This window comes from Epinephelus fuscoguttatus, linkage group LG2, assembly GCF_011397635.1.
Source record: "Epinephelus fuscoguttatus linkage group LG2, E.fuscoguttatus.final_Chr_v1".
NCBI lineage: Eukaryota > Metazoa > Chordata > Actinopteri > Perciformes > Serranidae > Epinephelus > Epinephelus fuscoguttatus.
This window is the reverse complement of record NC_064753.1, coordinates 22,747,480-22,764,879: the sequence shown is the minus strand read 5'-3', so window position 1 is coordinate 22,764,879 and position 17,400 is coordinate 22,747,480. Positions and strand designations below refer to the sequence as shown.

At 42.1% G+C, this 17,400-nt stretch overlaps 1 protein-coding gene across 2 annotated transcripts in view; it reads right to left on the bottom strand.

Moving 5' to 3' along the window:
• The window catches only part of LOC125906310 (CUB and sushi domain-containing protein 1-like), a 537,329-nt gene that overhangs the window by 163,215 nt on the left and 356,714 nt on the right, over positions 1 to 17,400 (bottom strand). For both annotated transcript variants that reach the window (XM_049604892.1, XM_049604902.1), the window contains exons 16-22: positions 15,117 to 15,238; positions 13,731 to 13,803; positions 12,270 to 12,408; positions 10,861 to 11,048; positions 10,473 to 10,661; positions 1,133 to 1,249; positions 625 to 840 (exon numbers count right to left, since the gene is read on the bottom strand). In XM_049604892.1, the coding sequence (XP_049460849.1) occupies positions 625 to 840; positions 1,133 to 1,249; positions 10,473 to 10,661; positions 10,861 to 11,048; positions 12,270 to 12,408; positions 13,731 to 13,803; positions 15,117 to 15,238 (1,044 nt within the window). The remainder of the gene's footprint in view (positions 1 to 624; positions 841 to 1,132; positions 1,250 to 10,472; positions 10,662 to 10,860; positions 11,049 to 12,269; positions 12,409 to 13,730; positions 13,804 to 15,116; positions 15,239 to 17,400) is intronic.

The following is a 17,400-nucleotide window of genomic DNA, read 5'->3' as shown; positions in this document are numbered from 1 at the left end:
TACTCCTTACATATGTGTTACAGTTTAATATTAGCCTTCAAACTACAAATTCTTTCTCTTAATCAACTTCAAGGTTTCTGTAGTTACTGCTCTGAATAATATCATACTGGCATACTCATTTTAAACAAATTTTATTTTATTTTTCTCTGATTAACTTATTTCTGTGACTGTTGTCTCTCGTGTCATCTCTTTCCTGTTTGTGTATCTCATTCAGTGAAGTCACAATACTTATTGGAATGCACAGATTTGATTGGCTCCTGGTCCACTAAACCAGTGCTAGAAGTGCTATGCCAGTTAAAATATAACCACTCCTTTAAAATGTAATAATTGTCAATAATTTACTGGTTATAGGTCAGAGTCTAGATAGGATAGCATCTGGGTCTGAACCCTTGGAATGGAGGGAGATGCTAGGTTTACAAGGGGAATGCGTCCCCCTCACCGCAACAACCATTCGTGTTGTTTATGATATCCGTTCACTCTGTCAGTCTAGATCTGAAAGAGTTAGGACTCTGTCTGGCTAAAAAGGCAGGGTAACTATGCTCTGTAAATAGAGTTATACATTGTTAGGTTGATTTACTGCCAGCTACATCCAACAAAAATCAGCTTCTGTTCCAATGTTCTTACCTGAGAAAGTTATATTAAAGCCTTCATAACTCATGGAAAAATCCGATATGAATCGTAGCTGAGCGCTGAAGTTCCCAAAGAGCCCTGCCTTGACACTAGGGGGCAGCACTGAGCCAGTGAGTCGAGCTACTGGAACCAGGAAATTGCTGTCCTCAGTGATGGAAAGGTAGTCGTGGTTCTCCTCCAGATGGAAAGTGTGGAAAACCAGATGGACTCCTGGAAATTAATGGATGGATGGATGGATGGATGGATGGATGGATTGATTAAGGATGGACAGATTGATGCATAAATGGATGTAGAGACACAGTGACACAGAGTTTAGTCAGATACGTAAATGGCAGCACATGAACACAGAAACCATCAGGCGACACCGGAGTGTAAATGCACAGCAATCTTTAAAATGTGCAAATTTAATAAACATGTTTGAAGGAAAAAAAATCTGTTTAAAAAAAAATGACAGCAGGTTTTACAGCAGGTGTTTCCATTATGTCTGTGTATGTGTTCTTACCTTTCCCATGAGACACCTCTATAGTCCAGGTGCAGTTCAGAGAATTGGGGTAGAAGTCAGGAAAGCCAGGAGACAGAATTGTCCCTGTTTTACCATAGACGTAACCTCCACAAAGGGCTACAGCGAGGAAGTGACAGGCAGAGAAGGGTGAAAAAAGAAAAGGAGAGGAAATGAATATTCTTCCATTTGCACTGTGCTAAAGACAAAGACATCAAAGCGTTCTGAAAAAACAACTACCAGAGTTTAACACTTTAAAATAAAGACATACATATCCTAAGTACAGTTAAGAGGTCACTACATGAAGGCAGATTTCTTTGCTCTCAATGTCCACTCTTAGTTAATGGACTGGAATTTAACCGCATTGGGCTTTTTTAAATCTGCCGACCTGCAATTTGCCAGAATTTTATGAGCTGAGCCTGGTGTCAGTGTGTGCTCCATGCAAAAAATAGAAAAGAGGTTCCCCCCATATTAAAAGAATTATAGGAATGAGACATGAGAAGAAACAGCTGTAGTTTTACAATGACAAACTGTAATGCAATATAACACAATAAAATAAAGGTGTCAAATGGGTCGACTCGATAATAAACAGGTATGAGCACTATATTGCCTTATATAAACAATATCCTAATCACAACTGATGTCTCAATCTTGAACAAATGTGTTTGGCTTTTTTTTGGCCACTTGGGTGCACTGAAAGCAAGTTATTAACACAACAATGACATATCATCACCTTAGTAAACAGTTGCTTATTTACACATCCAGCAGCAACTCAGCAACATTATCATCCATTTGGAGTCACATTTATTACCATCTAGTGGATTTAAGTCCAATATTCCTCCCGGTTTGAATGTTATCAGCAAACTAAATGGCCTTGTCAGTTGTCATTGAGAGCATAGATCTAGGCTAGTAAGGCCCAACTCCACCTACCAGATTTACGTTTATTGCTAGGAGATGACCTCTAGTGGCTACAGTGATTATGATAGGCGCTCCGGAGGAAGTTTGTCTATTTGGGGTGACAAAATCTGCGTTGGGAGGATGTCAGGGTTGTTGGATGGATCAAACAAACATCAGACTTTCACTGTGGAGGCTGATGTTCGTGTCCCACGTGAATCCAAAAGTCAGTGTTGAGTTATTACTACTTACGTACTTAATTTCACTTATGTAACATACCCAGCTGATGTGGCGTCTATACTGTATTACTGACATTATATACAAAACATAATTTGGGTACATGACATAAATAACATAACAATTACACACTTTCTTATTTTAATTCTAACCTGAACCACGACCGTCTCTTAAAACTGACCTGCTAGTTTTGACGCCTTCAAACTGCAACTGTCTCACAATATTGGATATGCACTAAGGGCTATATCATAGGCAACGGGACTTGCTTGCATCTCTTGAAGAAGCTTCTTGGATGAGCGCTGAAATGTCTTCAAGAAACACAAGCAAGTCCAGTTGCCTACGATATATCACTTATGATTATCATGACCTGGATGACTGAGAATCTTCACCGACACACTGGATATGCACCTTTTGGTCTACTGGTAGGTGCAGTTTGCTCCATCTGTAGCATTATAATCCTAATTCCTATTCCAAAGAGAAGTATCCGACTCTTAAGATGCTAAATGCTCCACCATGTTCATCATCTAGTCTCTTACTGCTGTTTGGTCCTGGGCGGGTAGAGAACAGTGAGTTTTTAGAGTTTTTTCACTGAAAACAGCTTCCTGCTGTGGCTGAAAACAACACTATGAGAGCAGTGAGAGTGAAGCAAAACAGTACAGTTGTGGGCCAGACAGCTTAACAATGAGCTGAAACTCACGAAAAAAGCTGTGTGAAGCTGAGTGGAGCAGCAGATTCAGGTAATAATTCTCTGTAGGTTCATCACTGTGAGTAAAGCCTCTCACATTGTCACATTGGTTTAAAGAGGTTAAAGAGGCAGTACAAGACAGCAGGGGAAGTTGAGAGAGCTGGCCTAGCAGACCTGAGAGCAATCCTAAGGAAACAACTCTTGACCCTGCAGAAGGCAGAGTTCCACAGAAGGAGGCGGAAAAAGAGAACCAGGAAGAGGGCAGCTTTCCTGGCCAATCCCTTCAAGTTGACCAAGCAGCTCCTTGGCCAAAAGAGGACTGGCGGCCTCACCTGCTCGAAGGATGCCATCAACAACCACCTCAAGGCCACGTACAGTGACCCCAGCAGAGAACAGCCGCTAGGCCCATGTGATGCACTGACAACACCACCAGAGCCTACATCAGACTTCAACCTGAAGGAGCCCAGCCTAGGTGAAGTGGAGGAAGTGGTGAGGAGAGCAAGATCGAGCTCGGCACGAGGCCCAAGTGGCATGCCCTATAAGGTGTATAAGAACTGCCCAAAGCTACTACATCGGCTTTGGAAGGCCCTGAAGGTGATCTAGAGGAGAGGGAAGATTGTCCAGCCATGGAGGTATGCTGAGGGAGTGTACATACCGAAAGAAGAGAAGTCTGAGAACATCGACCAGTTTCGGGTAATCTCCTTGCTCAGCATGGAGAGCAAAATCTTCTTCAGCATCGTGGCCAAGAGACTCTCCAACTTCCTGTTGAGCAATAAGTACCTCGACACGTCTGTGCAGAAGGGAGGAATACCCGGAGTCCCTGGTTGCCTGGAACACACAGGAGTGGTAACCCAGCTCATCAGGGAGGCGAAAGAGGGCAGAGGCCACCTGGCTGTACTGTGGCTGGATCTCACCAACGTGTATGGCTCCATACCCCATAAGCTGGTGGAGGTCACACTGGAGAAACACCACGTACCCCAGAAGGTGAAAGACCTCATCCTGGACTACTACAGCAAGTTCAGCTTGAGAGTCTCATCTGGCCAGCTGACATTTGACTGGCACCAGCTGGAAGTGGGCATAATCACTGGTTGCACCATATCAGTGACCCTCTTCGCACTGGCAATGAACATGCTGGCCAAGGGAGCTGAAACAGAATGCAGAGGTCCACTCAGCAAGTCTGGAGTAAGGCAACCGTCCATCAGAGCCTTCATGGACGACCTCACAGTGACAACAACAGCTGTACCAGGAGCCAGGTGGATTCTCCAGGGGTTGGAGATGATCATGGCATGGGGACGCATGAGCTTCAAGCCCGCAAAGTCCAGGTCCTTGGTTCTAAAAAAGGGGAAGGTCACAGACAAATTCCGCTTCAGGCTGAGAGAACATCTGATCCCGTCAGTCACTGAGAAGCCAGTGAAGAGCCTTGGGAAGGTCTTCAACTGCAGCCTGAATGACAGAGACTCCATCAAGGCAACCAGTGCTGATCTAGAGGGCTGGCTGAGAACAGTGGACAAGTCTGCACTCCCCGGAAGATTCAAGGCCTGGATATACCAGCATGGAATCCTCCCAAGAATCCTCTGGCCTCTGCTCATCTACGAGGTTCCCATGACTGTGGTTGAAGGTTTCGAGCGAAGAGTGAGCAGCTATCTTCATAGATGGCTGGGTCTGCCACGCAGCCTAAGTAAGGCTGTAAGGGAACACCAACAAGCTCAGGCTCCCTTTCAGCTCGGTCAGGGAGGAGCTCATCGTGGCACGGGCACGGGAACACCTGCAGTACTCTGGATCCAGAGACGCCAAAGTGTCCGGGGCAGGAATTGTGGTGAGGACAGGGAGGAAGTGGAGGGCAGCGGAGGCAGTCCAGCAAGCTGAAACTCGGCTGAAGCACAAAACCATCCTCGGTACAGTGGCAAAAGGCAGAGCTGGACTTGGGAGCATAACATCAACCCGGTACGAGTCTGCCAGCGGGAAGGAGAGGCAGAGGAGAGCAGTGGCCATGAGGCAGCAGGGTGCCTGGATGAAGTGGGAGCAGGCAATAGAGCGGCGTGTCACCTGGAAGGACATCTGGCAGTGGAACCCCCAGAGGATCAAGTTCTTTATCCAGGGGGTCTATGATGTCCTCTCAAGCCCATCTAACCTGTGCATCTGGGTCAAAATAGAAACATCTGCATGCCCCCTGTGTTCCAAGATAGGGACACTGGAACACATCCTTAGCAGCTGCTCCAAGGCGCTGAGTGAGGACCGTTATTGATGGAGACACAATCCAGTCCTAAAATCCATCGCTGAGACAATCAGCAAGGGGATCAAGGACAGTCGATGCACCCGAGGTACAGCCAAGGCCATCCAGTTCATCAAGGAAGGACAAAGGCCAGAGAGAACATCAAAGAACTGCTCTGCTGGTTTGCTCTCCATGGCCCGAGACTGGGCGATGACAGTTGACCTGGAGAGGCAGCTGAAAATTCCACCACACATCACCCAGTCCAAATTGAGACCCAACATCATCTTGGTCTCTAAGGCTACAAAACAACTGGTCTTGCTGGAGCTGACAGTTCCCTGGGAGGATAGAATGGAGGAGGCACAGGAGAGGAAGAGGGAGAAGTACCAGGAGCTGGTGGAGGATTGTCGGAGGAACGGTTGGAGGACCAGATGCATGTCAGTGGAGGTGGGCAGTCGGGGATTCGCCAGCCACTCCCTGAGTAAGGCCTACGGCACACTGGGCATAACAGGTGCCAACCGAAAAAGAGGCATGAACAACAACGCGGAGGCTGCAGAGAAAGCGTCCAGATGACTCTGGCTGAAGAGGTGAGAGCGGTGGGGGCAGTAGAATGCCATTGGACACAGGCCGAGGTCTGATCAGCCTCGGTCGGGTTGCCTGGATGAGGGTGTCTGTTGTGAGACCCGAAACACCCAGTGACTCCAGGAAACAACACTGATGATGTGTCCAAGGTAGTGCATCAGAAGATGCTTCTGAAAACACAGTGACATCTGATACATTGTCATGAAAATATAAATTTAAGCCACTTTAAACAATAACACAAACCTTTTCCTAACCTCACCTCAATTGGTTTTAATGTTGAGAATTAACATAGGTGTCAGATAACATTTTCATGTAATGAACAGCTGATGTGTGTTCAGTTCAAGATATGATCAAATAATCAAATTTGTGACATATTTTGTCGCCTGTGTATATGACATGCACTGAAAACTTGTTGTTGATTTCACCATACTTGTGCTACAGAGAGGAGTAGAACTTGGTAGATAGAAAATGTAGCTTCCACATACAGCTACAGAGAGAGAAACAAAGGGCGAAGGCCAGCGATGCACTTCATGTAGAAACAAAAATAAACAGAGCATGGAGAATGTGACAAAGAGAGAGTAGTTTGTTGGAAAAGAGTGAGGGATTGGTGTGTGTGTGTGTGTGTGTTACCGCACACCTAGCCTCCATACGGAGCCAGACCACTGATATGAAACACTCATTTGGGATGGAGCAGAATGGAAAAATACAGTAACGTAATGGAGAGTAAAAGAGGGCTTGTGGTGCATTACAGACTGTTGAACTAAGATAATATGTTGACTCTTTGTTTCTCTCTCACTGCGCCTCCTTCCCTTTCAGTCCTATTCAGCTCAGTTCAGTTACATTTAATTCAATTTCAGTTCTTCAAGGTGCTTGACTGGCATGAAAATAAAAACTGAGTGCTTTCCTTGCCTATGAAACAAACATATCCCTGACTATAAACTGAATCAGAGACAATAACATTTTTTCTTTACTGTTGTGAAGTCCCTCCTGCCTGCTTGTTGAAGGTTTATATATATATTGGTGCACAAAAGTCCCTTTTAGCTCCTAAAATAAACAGTGTGATGATTCATTTGGTGATTTGGGTAAAATGTATTATTTTGGCTTTATGAAGACAGATGTGGAAGCTTCTCTTGTTTCTTTACACTGCAGCTATCCAGTGTGTGTTTGTGGAGAGCTGCTGTGTGTCCGCCTCTCCACCCCCATCTCTCTGTCTATCAATGTCTTTCCCTCCATCTCATACCATATCATATTTCAACAGAGCTGGTATTGAGTTGAGTAGCTGTGATGAGAGCTGTTCTCCTCCTCTCTCCCTCTCTCTCTGACTAGCGGTCTTGTGTGTGTTGTGGTAACCAGTTTTTTCACACTCCCATCAGGATTCAGCTAAAACTAGGACACTGTCTGACTAAATGACCCTTGTTGAGGGAGGCACGTGTGCGTCAGTGTGCACATACTGTATTGTTTCTGAGACTGCTCACTTCAGTGTATGTGAATGATCTGTGTGTGAGGAGACAGAGGCAGATTGTTAATGTATGTGTGTGAGAACGTGTGAGCTGCATAAAAATGCGGGGAAAAGAAAAGAATAAGACAGAGAGAAAGACTATTCATGACTCTAACAAAGATTTGAGAGGCAAATCAAAGTGTGGCGGCCTTCAATGTTGAGAGCAGAAGCATGAGACTGAATGCTGAAAGAAAAGCAGATACAGAAAGATATGGCTTGTTTTTCAGACAGGGGAGAAGTAAATACAGAAAGATAGCATCCCAGATTTCAGCTACATTCTCCCCTCCTTTTTCCTGCCTCCGTGTTTTTCTCTTTCTTTAATTATCTCCCTCTTAAAGGATGCCATGGCATTTTTTACTAAAAGGGATACAGTGACTTTGGTCACTTCTAACAAGTTGTTGTCTTGGCATCAGCTGCAAGCTTTAAAATGTCACTGCGCCCCTTCAATATTCTCCCTGACACATAAAAGAGCAGCCAGTGTTCTGTATTATCTGTTTGGAGATTTAGCTGACCTGCAGGAATAAGACGAGCGGTTTGGGTCCAACAGACGCTGTGGCATTACTGAAAGGGAATGGTCTCTGCATGCCCGTGGGAGGACTACATGTCATTTTGTTTTTTCTTTTAGACACAATATTGTCAAAATAATGAATTCCGGTGGCGGCGTAATGCAGTCAGTATGCCAGAAAAAGGTTGTCGCTCCCTGTTAAAATGTTAACTGTGCCTCTGAGACTGTACTGTAAATAAGATTATTGTCGTTAATGTGTGCATGTGCGTGTATAGGTTGCTTTGAGTATGGCTTTGGGAGTTTTTAAAAATGCTTCCCTGTCTCCTTTAAATTGATGTGAGATGTGGACCAAGTTTTCTCTGTGTTTGCATGAGTTCACTCCCATAGCTCCAACACATGCTCCAAGACATGAAATTGTCAGTATGTGGGGAAAAAAGTAAAGTAACAGAACAGGCAAAGTCAATAATTATCACATAATTCAAAAAATCAGTCATGCTACAACATATCTGACACATAATCTAGTACCACGATCCTCTCTGAGAGGAAACTATGATATATTACGTTCTAGTTGAGGCTTACACACCACTTTAGAAAGGTGCCATTCTGAAATAGTGTGTCTTGTAATGTAACAGCTGTCTCGTGAGATGGCATGCTTGGCTGCAAATTGAAAATGTCACAGTGGCCATTTAAGACTGCTTATGTTATATGGCTGATACTGTGAGATAGATTGCCTCTGTATGAACTCACTCCCAAGTTGAGACATCCTGACTTTGGATTTCATATTGGATTCTTTTCAATCGGCAGACTGAATCAGATGGTGTGTATTCATCTCCCATGATAGCAGGAGCTGTGGGCAAACGCTGAATGAGAGAGGCCTGCAATGGTCAATGAGCGTCTGTTTCAGTAGTGCCTGTTGACCCACATAATTTCACTGAGGCTGGATGTCCAGCTTGGGCCGTTGTGGTAGTGTGTAGTCTGGAGTGGGGCAGATTGTACAATTAACACTGTGGCTACCGGTTCCATTTAGTGAAACAGATAAAGAGCAAAACACTGGGAAAGACGTTACTAGTAGGAACACCTGCACCATCTCCCTCTCCCCTCCAATTCAGACTCTCTGGCTCAACCTCCTTTCAGCCACTTCACCCTACTCACTTCTGTTTTTATGTTCATCAAGAGGGGGCCAGCATGTTCAGAGCCATCCCAAACCAGTTAGAGGGAAAAAGAAGTGGACTATAAAACCCTCAAGCAGCGAGCATGCATTGATGCAGACATATTGCTTGAATGGTAATATTTAGGTTTAGCAATTTTATATGATATATTCCTTGGACCTAAAGTTTTTATGTGATCATGTGAAGTTATTTTGATGTGTTTGTATTGTGATATTCCAGTCAATAAACTACTGTCTGACACTTCAATACCCTCAAACACACACAACAAACACACAGCTGGCGGGGTGCAAAAGGGGAACTGCGAATAATCGTTTGCTGTGGACAATGCAACTGTGGTGAAGCCGAGGTGCCGAGTACACAGCTGCAGTACTGGTTGCTCTTTGCCAGATTCTGCCTGCTTTTTGCCAAGTGTAAGCCTGTCTGACTACCATTTGAAGTGGCTTTTAACTGCATCTGCCTTGTGTCTTGTCTCTGCATCAGAGTTCCAGTTTGGTGTCATTGACTCAGAGCTCAAAGTCACAGCTATCTAGAATTTTATAGTCACCATCAGCAACTCTTTTAAAGAAATACTTCATCCACAACAACTTGCACATTAGTTAGTCGTGCCACGTTACATTGAATTAGGAAAGAAAACTTTGTTAAATATATATATATATATATATATATATATATATATATATATATATATATATATATCCCCGTGTCTGTGTGAGCATCAAAACATGCATTATTTTAAGTGCTGATTTATATATATTTGGTAGCCCTGTGACAGACTGAAGTCCTGCCCAGAGTGTACTGACGCAGTGCCAGCTTACAAAGCCCTGCAACCCTGCATGGGGTGGATCTGAGAGAAAGAGCTAAGTAAATGTAGTCGTGGTCCAACAAACTGCAATTTATATTAATGTTTGACTGTTTTTGAATGGATGATGCAATTTTATCTTATTCTGCAGCGCTGGATTAATTTCACTAATAACACACTCAAATATACAGTATAAATATATATATAAATAAAATCTCAGAGGCTCCAAATTACCACAACAATAAGCTACTGTTTCTTAGCTGCAGTGTTTAGCTCCAGAAATTAAAAACATCATCTCCAAAGCTTACATAATCAATCAGACCCCTTGTTTTTTTTCATCCAAGATTAAATTCAGATCAAGATTACTTCATTTGCCAAGCATGGGATTTAGTGTATTTACAAACCTCTTTTTCAGCATTTTTTTGTTGTTGCTTTTTGCTTTTAAGCAACTCTGGGGCTTTGTCCTCTGAGGAAAAGGAACAAGGTGACCACAATGACCTACTGTGCCAGTTTGTATAGCAAATTTACAGTTTGTTTTCTGATAACTCAACAGAGGTATTAGTGTTCTTGACTTTAATTTTTACTCAGTGACCAGATTTTCACTCCTTCCTGTGTTTCACAAACTTCAAACTCGTTCATGTTCGTTCCTTACATTATCACATAATTCTTGCTGTTAAATTATTTTTGGGAAAGCGTACAGAAAGGTTTCAGCCCACTCTTGGTCTTCATCATGAGGGCTAAAATGAAAGAAAGAAAGATTCTCACCATCACAACTGGGAAGAGCGTGACTCCACTGATGATTCTGCTCGCAAACAATTGGCTCCTGATCACTCAGTGTGTATCCTGGATCACATGTAAATGAGACACGGGAGCCAATGGAAAAGCTGCTGCCATGGCGACGACCATTGACTGGGATACCAGGATCAAGACAAGAGTCTGACTCCATTTTCACACCTGAGAATCACATCACACAAGCACAAATACCACGGAGTCAAGAGGGTGAGAGTGTATGTGTGTGTGGGTAATTACTCCTTTTTAAGCTGGTTTGCACTTGGCGAACACTGAACAAAATGTTATTGCTGTGTACGAGTACCAGCAAGCAATTCATCGGGTGTCTGCCAAACATTTCTATCAGTTGGTCTATCAGCCTTACTTTCATATCTGATGCTGAATCCTGCTGCAGAGCGGCTGTTGTCTGTCGTGAACAACAAGAACAGGACGTTGGACGTGGAAATCAGGAAATGAGGTGCTTGGGTGCCGTGGTATTCACCGATCAGGGGAGAGGAGGCTGAGGGGCCGTCCCTGATTTCCAGTGTATCATAGTTGACCTCAGTCTGGAACCTAGACAGACACACAAGCAAAAAAACAAAAAAAAACAAAAACACGTACAATAACCTGGCTTACACACCAATAACATTTATATGACTGGCATACATAATTTTTGTGCAGGCTACTGCAAACACCAGCTAATGTAATGTAACAAAGAGCGAATGATTGTTTGCAGTCAGAAGCGAATTATGTTAATAAACAGGGTTTTTATGCTGGGAGAGGACTCTGCTGAAATGCTCAATCAAGTAATTGGAAGCACAGAACATTGGACAAGTGTCAATAAACAATGCAAACTTTAAAAAAACTAAAGTGACTGACTCATATTCTACCTGCCAATTTAAATAACTGAGCACTAAAACAACAACACAACTCCCTTGTGTAACTAACAGCTGAATGACTTGTTATCTCCCTCTCACTTACTTTCTTCTCTGCCTGTACTCCAATCTGAGTAATTGACTTGCTGACTGACTGAACAATTACCTACAGTTGTGTCTGCAGAGCCCTGAGAACCACTTGGTTCTTGAGATCCTGAGGTCTGCTGCTCACAATTTAAACCATAAATACAGATGCAACTGATTTAGAAAAAGGACAGTCACATGAATGCAATTAGCTACCAGCTAGGACAGAAAACAAATGGTTGGGAGCCACTGACACACTGTGCAATCACACACTGCATCTGAATGTCTGATCAGCCAACTGGACAATTAACTAGCCTCTGCGCCAGACATTTACATGCAATGCAAATGCTGAATCCTACACAAATGAAATGCCTCATAGGCGATAAAGATAACTTGGCCTTTACATCACTTCCCAAAAAGACAAATTTCAGCTGTAGCAATTTCAGGCTACGCTGCATCTGCTCATGGCTCGTTCCCAGAAAAAAAATGTGCAAAAAGCCAACATTAATTATTTACTGCAGCAGTAACTCACCAACTACATTTATACCTGACTAACTTATGATGCTACTGAAAGACTGACCAACTAATAGACTCAACTCGCCTCAACTCAACTTTATTTATATAGCACCTTTCATACAAACATGCAGTCCGAAGTGCTTCACATGGCAAAATTGGAATGACACAGACACAAGACAATAAAATATTAAAAAAGCAAACCAACCAAAACAGAGCAAACTAACATGATGATAAAAACTCCATAGAATAAAAAGAGAGTAGATAAATAGATAATTGCACCTTGACATGACATGACCATGACCATGACAAAATCACTAACCTGTCGAAGTGTATTTTTACAGCGTGGTCTGGCTGAGCTTCAATCACCCACTGGCAGTTCAGAGAGTCTTTATAAAATGAAGGCCAACCAGGAGACAGCAGAACACCAGAAGGAGCTGTGAGATGGCCTCCACATGGAGCTACAAGGGAATCAAACACACAACCGCAAAGAGAGGGAGAAAAATTAATCACATTTTCTTGTAAGTGTGTTATGGCATTAGCACAATGCTCATTTCACATCGAGTTAGCAGATTCATCATCTGCTCAATTTATGTTAGCTCTCTAATCCTTCCTGAATTTCTAGAGTTCATACATAAACATTTACCTTCAGAAAATGTGATGTGGCAATCTTGTGCTACAGTAAACAAATTAGAGTTGCTCATGTTTGAAAAAGGGTAAAATAATTATAGCATGATAATTTATAGGGGAAATCAAGTATATTTATGTGTCAAATGATGCCAGAAAATGGCTCCTCATTTCCCCGCAAGTCAGGGAAGCGTGCGTAGCTGGCACATCTTGAAACTAATTTATAGCTAACATTTTACAGCTAAAATCTCAATCATGGCACGTTAAAATGCAAGAATTAGCTTCAGTTGAGTTTAGATTCTGTGTCAATAAAAATATTTTATAACTTTGTGACTGTATGGTAATTGCTCTTTCTGCAATATATAATTTGCAACGGCTTATCTTACACACTCTTACCACTTCTTCTGTTCTCAAGTAGCTGATACCTTCACCCTTTCAAATGCTCTCATAACTCCAGACTTTCAGCAAACTAAAGAAAATTAGTTTTCTTTTACCCATTCAGTGAATACTGAAGCTGTGGTACTCATGGATGGGATGCACAAGAGAAGGTCATTCTAGAAATAAAACATAATTATCCTACCCTGTCCAGCGGGAGGGATAATATTTTCCCATACTCCATATTTAATAAGGGGACAACCCTATTCAATTGGATTGTCTCCTCCATCCCATTTATTAACAACAGCCAACATTTGATAATGTCATTTAGACAATACAATCAAGACGGAGGGGATACAAAAAAAGACATACAAATACTCACAGGCCAGTGGATAAGATTTGCCTTTAAAAAGTGTTGAAATAACAGCACACTCACTGTCCTTTTATTATTACTTCCACATATTAGCTTATCTGCACACTATGGATACATCTCTGTATACTGGAGTCTGCACATAATGAATGCATCTCCCTGAATTAGTTTCAGCACAACTTGTGCCAATCTCATTTCAGATTATTGTTGAGAGAGAAAGATGTGTGCAAACAGGCTGAATAAGTGTGGGGAGGCTGGAGGCTAAAGCAATTAGAGGAGGAAATGTATACAATTCCTAAGGTGTATAAGCACGCTTAAGCCGCTTTGTCACCTTAGATTCTGGCAAGTCGAACATTTTCAATGATTACCCATTGCTCATACACACAAGAAACAGTTTGCATTCGTGTTTACCTTCACAGCGAGGTACAGCCGCAGACCAAACTACATTTCCATCCTGGATGATGCAAGTGACCTGATCAGACCCCTGGAAACAGAATATCAGTGTATGATATATGTATGTTACTGTGTTTTAACATAAGATACAAAGGGAAAAAACTAATCAAAACAAAACCATACACAGATATGAAATAAGTACAGGAGAGTACACAGTAAGCAGTATCCTCCTATACCTACTATTACCAATACCAATATGTGTGGCGGCCGGCAAGGGAAAACACGCCATGGCCCAAAACATTTCCATTAAGAGAAACATGCAGCAGCTACAGAAACAATGACTTTTCAAAACCACATATGAAAATCCAAAACAACAACAACAACAACAAAAACGTGACGCAGAAAGCCAAACAAAAAAATTAACGGCAAATACAGAAACAATGCAGTCAAGAAAACATTAACCCCTAAAACAATTTAAACACAGAAATGCTGCACATCCAGTCAACACATTGGAGGTTGTCCGGGCCTCTAGGGGGAGCAGTGAGTGAAACAGTTTGACAGTTTGAAAGTTTGAAAGTTGAGTGAAGAGGTGATATAAAAAGGTACTTGTTTTTTCCTACATTTGGCCTAGTCTTTTACAGTATTATAAAATAAAATAAAAAAAGATTTACATAGCTCCCCCTAGAGGCCTGGAGAACTTCTACTGTGTTGATTGGATATGCAGTGTATTTCTGTTGCATTTGTTTTGGGGTTTGTGTGTTTTTGACTTTGCATCATTTCTGTATTATCAGTGTGTTTGCTGTTAAAGTTTTTGTTTCAGCTTTCTGTAGCACCATTTTTTTTATTTGTGGCACATTTCCGTAGTTGTATTTCTTAAGGATTTCGCATGTTTTTGAATTAGCATCAGCTATAGTGTAGATGACCGGCAATAAACTCTTATTGTGTAGATGACCAGTGTGTAGACGGCCTGACGTGGCTTCAACTAGATGGTTTGACATGATTCTGATCAAACTTGGTTATGTGAGGAGAAGCAAATGTCCTCTAAGGTGGTTGTCTGAAAGGCAAGAGGTACCACTTGGAAAAGTACCTATAGGTCCTGCAATGCTTGCTTGTCACACACTATAAATTGTCATGATGTACCAATTCTTTGGCTTTCTCTCAAGATTAAAATACCCTCATTCAACTCTATGTCTGAGCCTCTCTTATTTTAAGTCCTGATTATGCGACAACATAATTGGCATTGTCGTGAGGATTACCCTAATGGTAGTGTTTTGGAATGTTGTAGCACATTTGCCCTTGTTTTCCACCATAAATAGGCATGCAGTAATGCTTGTACACATATACATTTAACTTGTGTGAATAATACCATATTATAGTAGATAAGGACAGATGGCAGATTTTTACCTGTGTCCTAATGAATCCTTGATCACAGCGAAAAGCCACGGAGCTGCCAAGCTGAAACTGGTCACCATACCTTTGACCATTGACAGGGACTCCTGGGTCATGACATTCATTCTGACCAAACGCTAGAGGGAGACAACAATGACAGAAAAGTTAACATCGGAGCCACTAGACAAAGAACCAAATAAATTGAAACAAAGTCAAATTACTTTGGAACTGAATTAAGTGAGTGAGTGGAGTGAAAATGTGACAGAAAAGACTGATAAAAATGACATATTGTGCTGGGAGATATATTGTACTGTGGATATTTGAATCATTAGAGTGGTTCAGAGTACATGTGCATATTTGATCATCTGAACTACGTTCCCAGGTTTTTCAATCTATTCCAATACCTGAAAATTGGTTCTACCAGAGAGAATAAAAAAAAAAGTTAGAAAACCACGGTTGTATCACTGTCAGTAAATGTGACATCTCCACTGATATGGAAATATGGGAATGGAATTATCTTCATGTGGATTCAACCCTGCCATGTTTAGCTTATATCATCCCCATTCCAGAGATTAACCTGATCCCACCCAGAGCACACACCCAGTGATTGGACATGTCTCAGGTTGATTAGCTACTGATGGAGAGAAAATGAGAGCAAAGAGAGAATGAGAAGGATGGAGAAAAAATAAAGCAAGAGAGGAAAGGGCACATACACAAACACAACGCATACGCACATATATTAGATATGTCGGCGGATGGATACAAACATATTTGCATATACATGTGCTAAAATACACATGTAGAGCACACATACTGCACATAAAGGCAAAGGCATACATAGAAAATAACCACTCGTATTTTCACACACATATAGAAAGAAGTGGTGGAAAAGATTGGGAGGGATACAAAGAGGAGATACATCTATACATATATATGAGAAAACACACAAAAAAACAATACACAAAATATTCAAATTATATGTGTAAACTCAGAGGATGGGGAAGAGTGACTGGGCTATGAGTGTTACAGATAAAGAAAGTATGAGACAAGGTTATGTTTGAATGAAAAAGCGAAACAACAAAGAAGAAGCCTGAGTCAGAGTGAAAGACGGAGATCAACATGATGGATTAGAAAATATGGGAGAAAAATATAGAATAATAGGGTTGGCACAGAAAGACAGAAAGAGGAATAATGAGATGACCTCTAACTTTGACAGCAATATGGTGGATATGTGGCGTAACACTGCTTTGTCGTCGAGCAAGAGCACTGCACAAGGAATGGCTTTGTACTGGCAACGTGTGAGTCTCTAAGAGGGGTGTTTTGGTGTCATTTTGCACCAATTGTTACAGTACGTGTTCAGACCTGATTGACAACACACTGTGCTAGGCTGTGGCTGTAGCAGTCGGAGCCAAAGAGTTGGATAGAAGAAGAGCCGGAGTAGAATCATAATTGTTTATATAACTGTATTGCTTTCATTTCACAGTGGCATGAAAGAAGGAAAACAAGTATTTGCTATAGACCTTCTTTAGTGTCAGTATACAATATGACTTTTTTGGGTGGGCGGGGCTTAGCCGGAGGCAAAACAATTCTCCACGGACATTAGCTAGCGCTCGCTAGGAAGTTCTGTTGGCTTGTTTTAGACAATGGAGGAAGATGATGCAAGTGGTGCATTCAGAATCAGAAATACTCACTCTGAGTCGGAGCACACTCTGGTACAAAGTGGACAGTTCTTAAATTCGGAGTGTTGTCTGAATGTACCGTTCAATTATCCGGCACCACACTCTTGGAATGACAGAGCACACTCTGGACACTCTGTCTAGGGAGACGGAGCAGCACAGTGCTGAGCGAAATGAATGTGTGATTAACTTAACTGTTCGTTAATTCATGTAGAAATGTAACGCTCCATTTCTTCAACAAACATTTTAGTGTACGGCGTAGTGTAGTGTAGAAATTACGGATGAACCATGTCAGGTCGCTCACTGTCCGGTACAGTGAGTGTTACCTGAATAAGTAACCACTGACCAACGGGACCAGACTGGTTGACCCATATGCTCTCACTCACTAAATAAATGATTTGATAGGGTTGCAGAAGGTGGGATGGAAGTTTTACGTGGTTAATTATTATGTTAATCTTACAAAGGAGGATGATACTTGGACGGTTTCCTCAAGTTTGTTTTGCTATGAAGCTAATGTTAGCTAATGTGCTAAAAAGTTAGCATTATGGAGAAATCCAATATTCCTTTTACTGCCTCCCCAATTTCTGATGAGGTGGACGTGATAACCCTTAATACAGAAAACG